We start from the raw sequence: 12,967 nt of genomic DNA, 5'->3' as shown, positions 1-12,967 counted from the left end.
CATTGTGAGTCCTGATCACTACTTGAGAGAGTTTAAATCATTTGTAATCGATTAGTATACGTTCCTAACTCTCTTTGATATAACTGTGTGTCATTGATTTATAGCGATTCTGGAAAATACGTTAACTTCATCCGATAAGGTTTAAGTTGTTTCCTGAAGCTACTAGGACCTTTGGAGATTCAAGGTCAATGTCAAATTCCAATAAGAATCTTTGACGATTTTCAGATGTCAACTTCAGATCCACTCAAATGCATTACCCAACATAGTGTAAAGCTTGTGGACTTGCGTCCTCCAACTTACCGAATGTGAAACAGAGGATTCGTGATTGGCACATCGTTGTAGCGATTGTTGCGCCCCAGCGTGTTGGTCACTATCTCCGTCCCCGCGTAACCACCCACACCTGGGCCCCCGTTGTGCATCGGGTGGTGATGGTGGCCCTGGTTCAGGTTCACGTTGTTCGACCCGTGATTGGCGTTGTTGTGGTGCGGTGCATGGTTGATGTTCCGCTGGTTGCGACCGAGCGTGTTGAAGGTGTTGTTCTGGGCCATCGTTAAATTGTTTCGATTCAGCGTGTCCCCGTACCTGCAAGGAGGGTTGAATTCGTTTATGAGCCAAAATTGGACCACAGATTCCGATCTCTCTCTGTACTAGCCCTCTTCTTACCCGTTGATGTAGTTATTGCGCTCGGATTTGATGCGGCCGAGCGTGAGCGTGCCGGGCACTACCGGGCCCCCATTACCGCCGGAACCGAGCGGATTCAGATAGTTGTTGCGGTTCATCTCGAGCGTCCGGTTGAGCGTGTTCTGGCGGTTGTTAATGTTGAGATTGTTGTTGTTCTTCGTGTTGTTGTTATTGTTGCGCTGCAGTGTGCCAACAACAGCGGTCGTTGCGTCGGAATTTGTAGGACTGTGCTGACCTATTTTGGATGGAAAAAGGGAGTGCAAGAAGAGGGAGAGACAAGTGTTAAAAGTGCTTTCGTTCGGTTTTGGGCATTCCACCTCGAACTGACCATTTTCCTTGTGCGTAATGTAGCTAACGTTGTCGAGGCTAAAGGCATGGTTTTTCGCACTAAAGTCTAGCTGTAAATCGTCACCCTCGTCGGCGAGCGGCACGGCCATCGCCAGCACCTGCGTTTCGTACTCCTTCAGGCTGGTCGGATTGTCCGACGGGGGCTGCTGCTGGGAGTTGATCATGACCGGATCGTAGCGTACGGGGCTAGTGGCGGGGGCAGTATACTGGCGCATTCTTTGCTTAAAGTTTTTGTATCTACGGGAAAGCGTGAAATGGGCAAGCAGGAAAATATTTAGCAGGATTCTATCGGGCATGGGGAAGAAGTAGCCTTGCGACACGGTCGCCACACTTACTTGGACCAGGAGATGCAAATGTACACGATACCGATGGAACCGAGGATGAGAATGACGATCGCGACGGCAATCAGCGCGAACGGGAACACGTCCTCGTTGCCCACGATAGTCGCCTTGATCTTCTGTATCGGCAGCTTCGGCTCGATCGGCCCAAAGATACCCTGGGCGGTCGCTCGCGCAATGCTGGACGCTTCGAAGTTGATCTGCGACAGGACGGCGGGCGCAAAGATGCGCTTCGCGATCGTGCTGGAGTTGCGCTCGAGAATGCATTCCGTTTGCGGATCAACGGCATAGAACCTGTGTGGAAGTGGAATGAAGAAAAAAAGGGTTATTTTGAAAATCGCATGATCATTCCACGCCATCCCGTTCCCGTACATACCATACATCCGTCGCTCCGGCCACCTCCTCGGCGGTGCCGTTTTCATTCAGCACCTTCCGCACCGCGAACCGCTCAATGCCCGTGATCAAACCGTCCGTCTTCTCGTGCAGCAGCTCCTCGAGGTTGCGCGCGTGCCGCCGCATATCCTTCGGGTTCGAGTCGAGAAAGACGAGCGCCATCCGGTTGATGTCGGCGATCAGGTTCACCACGACGCGGGCCCGCGCCCGATGCACGATCGCACCGGCCGTCGCGTTGCCATTGTTGTCGCGCGCCTCCACCAGAAACACGAGCGGCGTCTGGCGCACCTGCTGCAGCGGTTTCTGCGTCTTCAGCATGCCGGTGTCTTCGCTCACCGTGAAGTACGTGCTCGGTGCGTCCTCGGGCGCGATCTCGTTCGCCTGCCCGTCCACATCGAGCAGCGCGTACTTGAGCTGCCCGTACGGTCCCATGTCCCGGTCGGTAGCCTTCACCTGCAGCACCGGCGTATCGGTGTCCGCGTCCGCACCGATCACCGCGTAGTACGTGTCGTTCCGGGCGCTCTGCTGGTACGTCCGCGGGATCACAAACTGCGGCACGTTGTCGTTTTCGTCCTGCACGATCACCTTCACGGTGGCGGCATTCCTGTGCTGATTGACGAAGTACTTGCTGGACGCTAGCCGCACCTCGAGCTGGTGGCTGGTGGCCGTCTCGTAGTCGAGCGGTGCCGCCAGGGCTAGCGCGCAGGCATGGTCCTCGATCGTGACGCGGAACAGCCGCCGGACCGTATCATCGCCCGCCAGCTCGCAGCTAAAGCCGCCGTTGTGTTTGGTCGCCTTCTTCGAGTTGATGATTTGGATCAGCTTGATCGTTGCGTTGACCCCGGTCGATTCCGGCACGCTCGTCGTGTAGCTATCGTCGCTGAACGCAAGCCCCTGCACCTCGAGGTTGACGATGCCACCGCTCTCTAGGCGCGATTCGGCCGAATCCCCGTTCGGGTTGGCCGGTATGTGGCCCACGTAGACGGGCAGGGTCGAGACGCTGCTCAGCTGCGGCTCGCCCATATCGAACGCCCGCACGTCGATCAGATACTCGCTGTCCTCCTCCTTGCCGAGATCGTCCCGAATGCGCACGATGCCGGAGTCGGCATCGACCTGGAAGTACTTGAGCGCTTTGCCCCGCCCGACCAGCTCGTACCGCACCACGTTCCCGGGCGACGACCCGTCCCCGTCGACTGCCGGCATCGAACCGACGATCGCCCCAATAGGCAGATTGTCATTGATGCTGACCGGCTCTGGAATCGACACAAACACCGGCGGTATATCGTTCCGGTCCTCCACCTCCACCAGTACGCGAATGTAATCGCCCGCCCCGGTACCATTGTTCTCCAGCGTGCCCACCAGCAGCTCGTGCATTTTGTCCTTCTCGTAGTCCAGCCCCCGGATCGTTTTGATCTGCCCTGTACGTGCATCCACCTTGAACAGATCGCCCGGCCCGCGCCTTAGCGTGTACGTAATTTCGGGCTTCGTGTCGGGATCGAACGCGCGCACCGTCGTCACCGTCATGTCCGGCACGTTTTCCGGCACCTTAATCTCCACCGTCGACTCCATAAACCGGGGCACCTCGTCCGCCACATCGCGCACCTTCACCGTGACGCTGGCCGTGCCGAGCCGCGGTTCCGGCGCCCCATCCTTTGCCGTCACCACGAACCGGTACTCCTTCTGCTTCTCGTAATCCAGCGCCACCTTCGTGCGCACCTCGCCCGTCCGTGAATCGATCCGGAACGGTATGTCCGACGGGACCGTGTACGTAATCTCCGCGTTCATGCCCTCGTCCGCATCGGTCGCGCGCACCGTCCCGATCGACACATTCTCCCGCCCCTCGTCCACCGCAAACACGTACGGCAGCTGGCGCTCGTCAAACTCCGGATTCTTGTCGTTGATGTCCGTCACCTTGATGTTGACGGTGGCACTGCTCGCCAACCCACCGTTGTCCTCGGCCCGCACGATCAGCTGGTAGCGGGTCAGATCCTCCCGATCGAGCTTGCGGATCACGCTGATCACGCCACTGTCCTTGCCGATCGAGAACTGGCGCAGATCGTTCCCGGTCGTGATCGCATAGCTGACGGGGTCATTTTCCGGATCCTCCGCCTTCAGCACGATCACGGTGGAGTTGATTTCCGCTCCCTCGCTCACCTGCACCTCGTACACGGGACGGGCGAAGCGGGGCGGTTTCGTGTTCGGCCCGGGCGTGATCGTCACCTCGACGATCGCCTGCGACGAAAGCCCGCCGACGTCCGACGCCTGCACCGTGATGCTGTACTGTTCGCCCGCGTTCAGCCGGGTGCGCGTTTCGATTTCGCCCGTCGCCGGATCGATACCGAACTTGCTCGCCCCATTGTTCGACACGTGGAAGATCGAGTACGTGATGGCGGCATTCTCGGCCGCATCGTTATCGGTGGCGTGCACCTGCGTCACCAGCCGGCGGCCATCCCCAGCCATCAGCGTTACCGGCGCGACCATCGCCAGCCGCGGTGCGTTATCGTTCACGTCGCGCAGATGGACGGTCAGGCTCATGGGGGCGCTGGCCGCATTGCCGCTCGCTTCGCGGGCCACCACCTGGAACAGGTACTTGCCCGGGCTGGGCGGATCGCGGTCCAGCCCTTCCTCGTTCACGCGCAGCACGCCCTCCTTCGAGACGGTAAAGGACGGTGTCGTTACCTCGTAGATGTACTCCATGCCCTCACCGTCCGGTCCCAGGTCCTGGTCGGTGGTGGACAGCTTGATCGGGCTACCGTGCGCATCCATCACGACCGTCCCGATGGGGGAGTTTTCATCGACAAAGCCCTCCGTCGCGGTAATGCTTATCATCGGTGGGTACGCATCGACCGGCTTCACGTGTATCGACAGCTTCGCCGTCGTGAAGCGCTTCATATCGGAGACCTCTTCCGCCTTCACGACGAGGTCGAACTTTTTCGCCGTCACCGAACCGTCCACCAGCTTCGTCTGCTTCAGCACGCCCGTTTGCGGATCGATCTCGAAGTAGTCGCCATAGTTGCCGGGTATGCCGCTCAGGAAGCTGTACCGGATCGGGGCACTGATCGTGTCGAGATCGACCGCCTGGATGCGCTCGGGCGTTACCGTCAGCACACCCTGCAGCGTACCGGCCGGCACGGACGCACTGTACTCCGGATTGAGGCAGGCGCCATCGAGCAGGACGCAACCGCGATAGATGAACGAGGGATCCTGGTCGTCCGAGTCGGCAATGTCGATCGTTAGCGTCGTGGTCGCGGACAGCCGCTCGGAAGCGTTGCGAGAACGATCCTGTAAGGAGAAGGGAAGGGAAAAGAAAACGGTTTAACGTTGAGTAGGTTGCAGCAACAGAGTCACCTGAAAAGTAGTGTGCTAGCTTCTGCGGAGCAATTAAATTGTAACTGTTTTGGGCAATATTAGTTACTTTCCATCGATAACAGTGAAATTGAGGCCCTGGAACCTCCCGCAGAGTTCGTTGCTTTAACTGGCTCCCTGAATGGTACGCGATTCCTTTCACCTGCTTACGCTAGTAACCGGTATGCCTGCGTGCCGTCAATCCAGGGCCTAGCCAGTGACACAGTAGTCAATCGATCGATCCAGCGGCGAGAAGAGCGGCACAGTCATAAATGAAGTGCAGCAATAAAGATCGGTTTAAGGTTTGTGTTAATTGATACTTAAACCACTGCGGAATGGAGAGCTTTGGCGACAACTGTTACCGCAGTTACCGATGCTTTAACGATCCCGCTCCATGCCTTGTTCGTTGCTGGGGCTACTTAACAGGTAACTAGAGCCTAGAGGAATCTTGAGCTTGGTTGCTTGTGCTTGAAGGCTACGCGTTTGTGAAGGGGTACGGGGTGGGTCAATTTTATTGACACTATTAAATGTATTATTTTTATTCAAGTAAGCTAGCCTGATCAGTAAGACAGAATCGTTGAATTTGCATCATTAGTGCAATAATTCCCTTAATTCAATAATGCGAAAACTGAAGAATAGGATTGTAGTAACGAATTGCAATGTTTGTACAATTACGATACCATTATGAGGATTGTTTCTCGTTCGTTGATCTTTCAATTCGAATTAGACATCTTTATGCTAGGGATTCCACAGCGATCGTAGGCTTATCGGCTTAGTATGGTTCGTATGACAGCACTGTAACATTACACTGTAAGCGAAACACGAACCCATACAGCTTAACCGGCAAACGTTGAACTTGAGCGGGTTGTATTCTTTCCTCCTCCCCCATGTTGTTTGGTGTCAGTGCTCGCGTCAAACCTTTGTGCCAATCATCCTTCGTGTTGTGTATTTCTTCCCCCTTTCTGTGGGATCAATAACAACATTCTGCCAGGCCAGCCAGACAGCCAATGTAGTAATAATCAATGGCATCTTTTGTGCGAAGGATTGAAATGGCCGCTGTGGAAACTGCTAGTAACATGCCCTAATCCCTCTCATCGTTTGCCGGTGCGAGTGTGGCGCTGTTGTGATGCAGACAAGAGTTTCATTTACCCCTGTTAGGAGTGTGTTGCCGCTCGTTGGGTTCGTCGTTCGTCGTGCAGCCAGCTCTTTTGATGGCGTCTTCGTCATCTTCGTGCTGCACACTGATTTCTGTCAGTTCGCTCCTAGCAAATCTAGTGCAATCATCGTTTGCATGATCCCCTTGTTATATTGAGGCTAGTTACGCTTTCTTCTTCGTGTGGAATTAAATAAAGATTCCACCGATCCACCACCCGATCCGTACCCATCACTTGACCCAACAGGCTCTCGTTTGTTGCATTCAGCGTTCCTCTCCTGTTTGTAGGAAGGGAGACGGAATCGTTTAAAATTCTCACATTCCCCACTCCCATCCCAACAATGCATGTCCATTTTCATTCCTTCTTGCTTGATCGCGTCCTGAGGTGCCATCGCAGGTTAATAAAACTCCCGCCAACGAGATGCAAATTGCCGCTGTGACGTGTGATGCACACCGCACAGGTACGAGATCGCTCATCCCCATTGGAGGGGCTTTTTTTACACTGCTTGCGGTCAATCATGCGGTTCATTGGCACCTCCTGGTTGGCTTGGACGTAACATACACGCACATGTACAGCCCTATCACGGCAGCAGGGCTGTGTAATCACGCGCGGCTCTGCCACCTCGTGGTCATTTGTCAAGCTTCGGTAAATTGAATGTAATTGCCATCGCCAGCGCGAGCTGACGACGCTGCTGAGAGCTAGGTAGGCTCATTAATCATCACTCCCTTTTCGGCAGCGGGAGTGGACAGAACACAAAGGGCTTACCAGAGGGTATACACCTTTGCCACCTGTGCCTTGAGTACCGATTTGTAAGTTGTAAGTTGCGTTAGCACAACACAGTAGTTTTGTGTTTTTTAATTTAAAAACACTTACAAGAAAATGAAAAATAAGGAAACCTCGGTTGCACTCGGTCGCACAGTGAACGTAAAAAATGGCCTGGGCTGGTGAGATTACACGACACCCTACACACCACACCATGAGCAGAGCGTGATTTCAATGCACCGGAGGAAAGGAACACCACCGTTTCTTGAACGGTTTCTGTCAACGGCGCAGCAAACTGCGGCGTCAACGCATGCCACCCAACAAGGTGGAGCAAGTCGGTCGGTGTGCGTGTGTTAAGAAATGCCCTAAAAATCTCCAATTCCCCCTCCCCACGAAAGATATTTTTGACCGTATCTACGCTCGATTGTCGCTGGTCAGAGTTGAAGGTTTTATCCTTCAGGTTTTTCGGTTCGAATTAGCGCACCGTTGCGACTATTATTAATTATCACTACAAGCAAGCCTCGCGGTCGTGCTGTTTTTGTTGGCCGGCAGAAAACAAAAGTGGTCAAACCAGGCGTCGAAGACGCGGGCAGGTTGTTTGCTTTTTGTGTCAAAATCTGGTCCACCCGATGGAGTTAACGTTAAATTTATCGCCCCGCGCAAGGGTAGACTCCCGCTGTGAGATTGGCAGCACTGTGGCGGGAGGAGTTGTTGTAGTGAGGTTGATTAAAGCCACCATCGATAGCGGTGCGATCGTAACCATAATTCGTTGTAGTCGGTTTTAATTGAATTTCAATAATAAAAATATTTTACAGTACATTACGAAAAACAAACTTTGAATCGGTGAAATCGACAAGACCATCGTAGATTATCTATAAAATATCTATAAAGAACCAAAGACTGCCAAGTGCAAGCTACTTTTCAAAGCAGACACTGATCAATTGATCGCTTTCTATTTCCTCGCCTTCAATCACTCCATCCCGATTGCGTAGCATTGCTGGAGCCACCAAATTGAGAGTCCCCCCCACAAACCCTACCCTAGAAGGTGTTCATTTTCCAATTAAATTTGCTTTCCTCGCAGGACTCCCGGGGCACAACAACAACGTGCGTCTGGGTGCGATACTGACCGGTGCCACTAATGTCAGCTTGGCATTAGTAGCCGGGTAGCTCGAAAGCTCGAAGCCTACCGAAGTACAATACGGACAAAATAACTATCTTTAGCGCAATGCCAGCGGCGTTCCGACCGGTGGTGCTGCGTATCGGGTATGAGCGCATGAGGACGACGCAATCGATGCGATCGTGTAATGTGGCGCCGCCACCAGCGGAACATATTTACTCCCTGTGTCGGCGTGTGTGTGTGTCTGTGTTTCGGGGGAGGTTTGAAAATTATAATAAATTGATCACGACTCTCAACCCCCTTTAACCAAAGTGGAAGTACTTTGCTCGAGCGGGGTAAAACTTTTTCCCGCCCGCAGCAGTACTGCTCTATCGGCAGCGCTCGTTGCGGTGGTTCCTCATCGATCGAGACCTTCTAGCTTCCCCCTTGAGTGGCCAATCGAAAGCGAAACTATGAAGCGGCTTTCCATAACATCCTCCCCCTTTGATCCCTTAGCTGACTTATCACTTGCTTGCTGGTGATCTTAGCTCGTTGTATTGCGTTGAATTGCACGCTCGTCATCTACCTGAGTTGTTGTGCCTTGTCATCAGCCGTGCTCTGTACCGGAACGGGAACCCGGAACTTATGGCATCATTGCGAATGAAACAAAAACCAGAAGTGCAATGGCAGCACAGCAGTGTCCTCCAACAAGTGTTCCTCGTTCCTCGAGCACCGTGCTCCTTCTTGGACACTGGCCGAGAATGTAAGCAAGCGCTCCTAAAATCCCGGACAGGACAAAGTACGCGGCGGGTGACGCAATCAACTCCATTGGAGCATTGGTGGCAGAAACGCAGAAACAAAAAGCAACGGCCAACAGCAGCAATACAATACACTACCTACCACCGCGAATTAAGATCACTATCTTTATTATCTTCTCGCTCCGTAATTTAGGTCTGCAAGTTGGCACCTCTTGCTGCCGCTCCACAGTCCCGTCCCGTCGGCAGTGTGCTAACGTGACTTGTTAATTCTTTTCACCTGCTTCTTCCTGGTTGTCCTTTTTTTTTTTGGGGCGTCTGACATTGAGTCACTTTGGTCAAAGACTACACTATAATACTTCCCCCATATTTATGTACGCTGCAGGTTGTATCCCGCTTTGTGCGAAACAGTTCATACTTTAGTGTTGCTGCTACTTGCGGCAACTACCATTAGGTAAGAGCGAACTTTTCAATGCCAAAGTCCCATGCTATTAAATTGGATGGGCAAAGTTGGTTGCCATTTGTAGGCGGCTATGTGTGAGGTATTATGTGTGTTTTACAACACACTTTTACGGTAAACGGAAATTCATAAAGCTATTAGACTGACGCAGTATACAAACCAAAAAAACAACACTAAATGCTAATTGAATTTTCTGTTTTTTTGGTTTTTGGTTGTTTGGTTCTCTCGAGAAATGAACCCGTTTTTTTGCTTTTGCATCTTTGCGCTCTTGACGGTGTGATAATTTTATTACATTATTATAGTTTATTGCTGTTTGCCATTTGACGCTGATTGCCTAGCGTTGCGTTAAAGGTGAGAAGGTATGGCTTCGCCAGCTTTAAAGCGTTGCACGATTATAATATTTGAGATAAACGGATAACATTTGGATTAAAGACAAGACAAGGCGACTAACAAAGAAATGGGCTCAAAGAAGAATACATTCAAGGTTGCTCTTGTCTTATTATCCGACGGAAGTAGAGTAGAGGAAGAAAACTTAATAAAGGCTGTAAGTGAAGAATAACACAAAGAAATAGTAAAGATGTAGATATTCACCAGGTCACAATTAGCCGTTAGAAACTACAACCAAACATCCGAGTAAAAGGCACAGTGTGTGTGTGTGTTCTAATTTCTAATGCACGAGTCTAGTACAGTGCAGCGCTCAGGTCAAACTTGGTAGCGAAAAACTGCACATCGAACTGCATCGCAATCGAGGTCATGGAATGTGCATCAGATACCGTCTCATGCTCCCCGTGGTCCCTAAAAACCCCTCCGATCCGCCTCGAAAATGCGTTTAGAGCAAAACAAACAAATGACGTCGAACAACCCCGCTTGTGGTGGTTGTGGTTCATTATGCCACCTGATTTTCATCCGCTTCCAAAGCACACATCTCGCGGTGTGTGTGTGTGTGTTGCTTCGGTGCATGTTATGCAAAAATGGAGCAGAAGAAGAAGAAGAGTAAGCAGAGGAGAGAAAGAAGAACCCGTCCTGCTCGGTTTGAGGACCGATACCCATTCGCAGCTCAGTGCGCGGGTACGCGAAAAAAGGGCAAAAACAATTTACCCATTTCGTAGGCTAATTCCTAGCACCGGCAGTTAATCTGTTTCACCCTTATACGCCAAACCGTCGGCCCTTGCTGCCAGCAGTATAGTGCATATGTGCAATGGGCGGTTTGGGAAGCCTTTGGCGAAGGCTGCGACACTCGACACGTGGCCCCCATATCCATGATGGCTACCGTGTACTGTGGTTTTGCCTTCTGGACGCATTCCAACGGGCCAGGCAGCGCCGTGTGCGCTTCTGATTCCGTTTTGTCCGCGGTGTTTATGCAAATAAAGAGGGGATAGGTAGGGTGGACCTAGTGTGAGGAGTGTAAAGCAAAGCATACATACTCGCCCTGCAGCGAATGTGTCGGGCCCGGTCATGTGTTGGATAAGGCGCAATCCGAAAGAGGGGCAGTTTGCCGGGCAGTTGCGGGCTTGCCCCTTGCCAATCGCTCGGTCCATCCATGTTCCGAAAGGAGGCAAATCAGACGCGCAAGAGCGCCTTTTCTGGACACACACACCACCGGTATTTAGGTTAGGCGGGGGTTGTTGTGTGTGTTTCTCCCAATCACTACCATACACCGTTCGTACTATAGGGAGATGCATATGGAAATAGCAATTATTACATGAATGCAAGCACAGACACACACACGCATCATACAAGGCACGTGTGCACACGAGCGCAATGGAGTGAAAGCACTCACTCACTTGGGCAGGATGATAATTAAATTGTCAACCGGAGGGACACCCATACGCAGCCACACAGCCTCGATTTCAAGCGAACGTGAAGCGCAGTCGCGATTGAGCGTCAGCGGTGATCGGTGGCGGCTGTCCGTTGTGATTAGGAGAAGCCTAATAACCGCTCCCCCTGTACACGACGACATCGCCCAGAGTCCATAAATCACGAACGATGGTGGCGGCTGCGGGCTGCACACCGTTCCGGTAGTGATTAGATGTCGTTAGGACTTTCACGCCTATACGCTTGTCAGGTGGTGGAGCGCAGCATAGCGCACAGTTCCAGGCGCCAGCAAGCCACAGTCAGCAGGGTGTGTGTGTGTGTGTATGAATTTATTAGCCCCTTTTCCTTTCCTTTGCAATCATCGGGTCTTTCAGTGCAAATTTGCGCTGATCCCGATCGGTGGCGCTCTCGGTGATCACGTACGGAGCGTTAGAAATTCACACTTGCCAGAAACGCTATAATTACGGTGAGTTTGAGCTGTGTACTACAATGCCTGAGGGGGAATTTTCTTTCTCGGTTTTGTTTTTATACTTTGCCCTCCCAGTCCCCTCTAAGGTTGTGTGCGGATTTTGGGGCGGTAGCAGCACTCTCCAGCACTGCCGCCGGGGAAGTTGTTTTGTAAAGCCGGCTGCTGCCCGTGTGTCTGCGGCTAATATAGGGCGCTTTATCAAATGTGTGCACTGTCGTTAGGGACTTGGTGTAGGAAACTGCTAACAGCACACAAAAAAAAAACATAGGCAGCTGTAAAACGAACAGCCTAAATGTAGCTTATCGAGTTTAATAACTTGTAATTATTCCCCGTCGCGTGTTATATGCGCCTCGCTTTGCAGTGATGCCCAACGGTGCTCGAAAGGATCGATATTCCGGGAAAGTAGGAGAGCGTGCTACTGCTTGACGGAAGTGTTAATAGTCTTGGGGTGAAATTTTAAACCCTAACCTGCTGAATACCGTCCGATGGAATATCATTCGGCGATGGAACTTCTATTCTGTTTCGATGTTGATCGGCGCACGTGTTAAGAGCGTTGTGCTGTGAAGATTTATTCATCCCGCAAAACGCCAATTAAAGCCGCCCGGGGCCAGTTAGCGTAATGCCACAAATGAAGATATCGTCTTATTTAGTTGCTAGGTAAAAAAATAAAACGGTGAAAGTGTGCTTTTGCGGTAGCGTTTAATTTGCAAAGTGAGCTGAACGCGCGAACAAGCGACGAGCCCGCTTGTGTGCGCACCCGGTGAAGGATTTATTACGATTGTCATAACGAACACGCTAATAACGATCAATAGCTTTCGGCCTGCGGGCACTAAAACGGTACCATGGCTCGGTCTCACTGCACGGAAATGCCGGGTTTCGGAAGCTTGATTAAATATAGCGAAAATCGCTCAAGGTCTCGTGCAGCAGCTGCTGAGCGACGGCTGCGCGGTAAAACACCGCAAAAGCCCAAGAGAAGTGTAGTCCCACGCACTCAGTTGCACTGTACTTCTAGCCATCTGGCTGGCTGTGTTTGGCTATGGTAAAGCCAACTCGGGGGTTTGTTTTCTTTGCCAGTTGACTTATTTTCTAATTCAAAGCTTATTCCTGTCGCACACATGTAGCACTACGGCTCTCTAGTGTTGGCAACTCATGCGAGGTGTGCATTCTCGATGCGATGATGACGATGCACAGCGCTTGCCTGACACCTTTAATGCTTCACAGTATTAACCCAACAGCAGATGTCGGGAATAGCACTAGAATACATTTGTTTGCATCAAAACATGACACAGCGATCGGTTGGTTTGTGTCTACTTGATGGTGGGTATGAGATCAACGGGGGTAGATACTAATT

At 51.9% G+C, this 12,967-nt stretch overlaps 1 protein-coding gene across 2 annotated transcripts in view; it reads right to left on the bottom strand.

Moving 5' to 3' along the window:
- Positions 1 to 12,967, bottom strand: part of LOC120902830 (cadherin-99C) — a 147,221-nt gene that overhangs the window by 1,845 nt on the left and 132,409 nt on the right. The window contains exons 8-12 of one of the 2 annotated variants that reach the window (XM_040311869.1): positions 1,744 to 5,042; positions 1,365 to 1,661; positions 1,010 to 1,266; positions 664 to 916; positions 301 to 582 (exon numbers count right to left, since the gene is read on the bottom strand). In XM_040311869.1, the coding sequence (XP_040167803.1) occupies positions 301 to 582; positions 664 to 916; positions 1,010 to 1,266; positions 1,365 to 1,661; positions 1,744 to 5,042 (4,388 nt within the window). Of the gene's footprint in view, positions 1 to 300; positions 583 to 663; positions 917 to 1,009; positions 1,267 to 1,364; positions 1,662 to 1,743; positions 5,043 to 12,967 lie in introns of those variants that run through there. The other variant, XM_040311875.1, reaches the window with a different exon arrangement.

The sequence above is a fragment of the Anopheles arabiensis genome, chromosome 2, assembly GCF_016920715.1.
Source record: "Anopheles arabiensis isolate DONGOLA chromosome 2, AaraD3, whole genome shotgun sequence".
Taxonomy (NCBI): domain Eukaryota; kingdom Metazoa; phylum Arthropoda; class Insecta; order Diptera; family Culicidae; genus Anopheles; species Anopheles arabiensis.
This window is presented reverse-complemented; position numbering and strand designations above follow the sequence as displayed.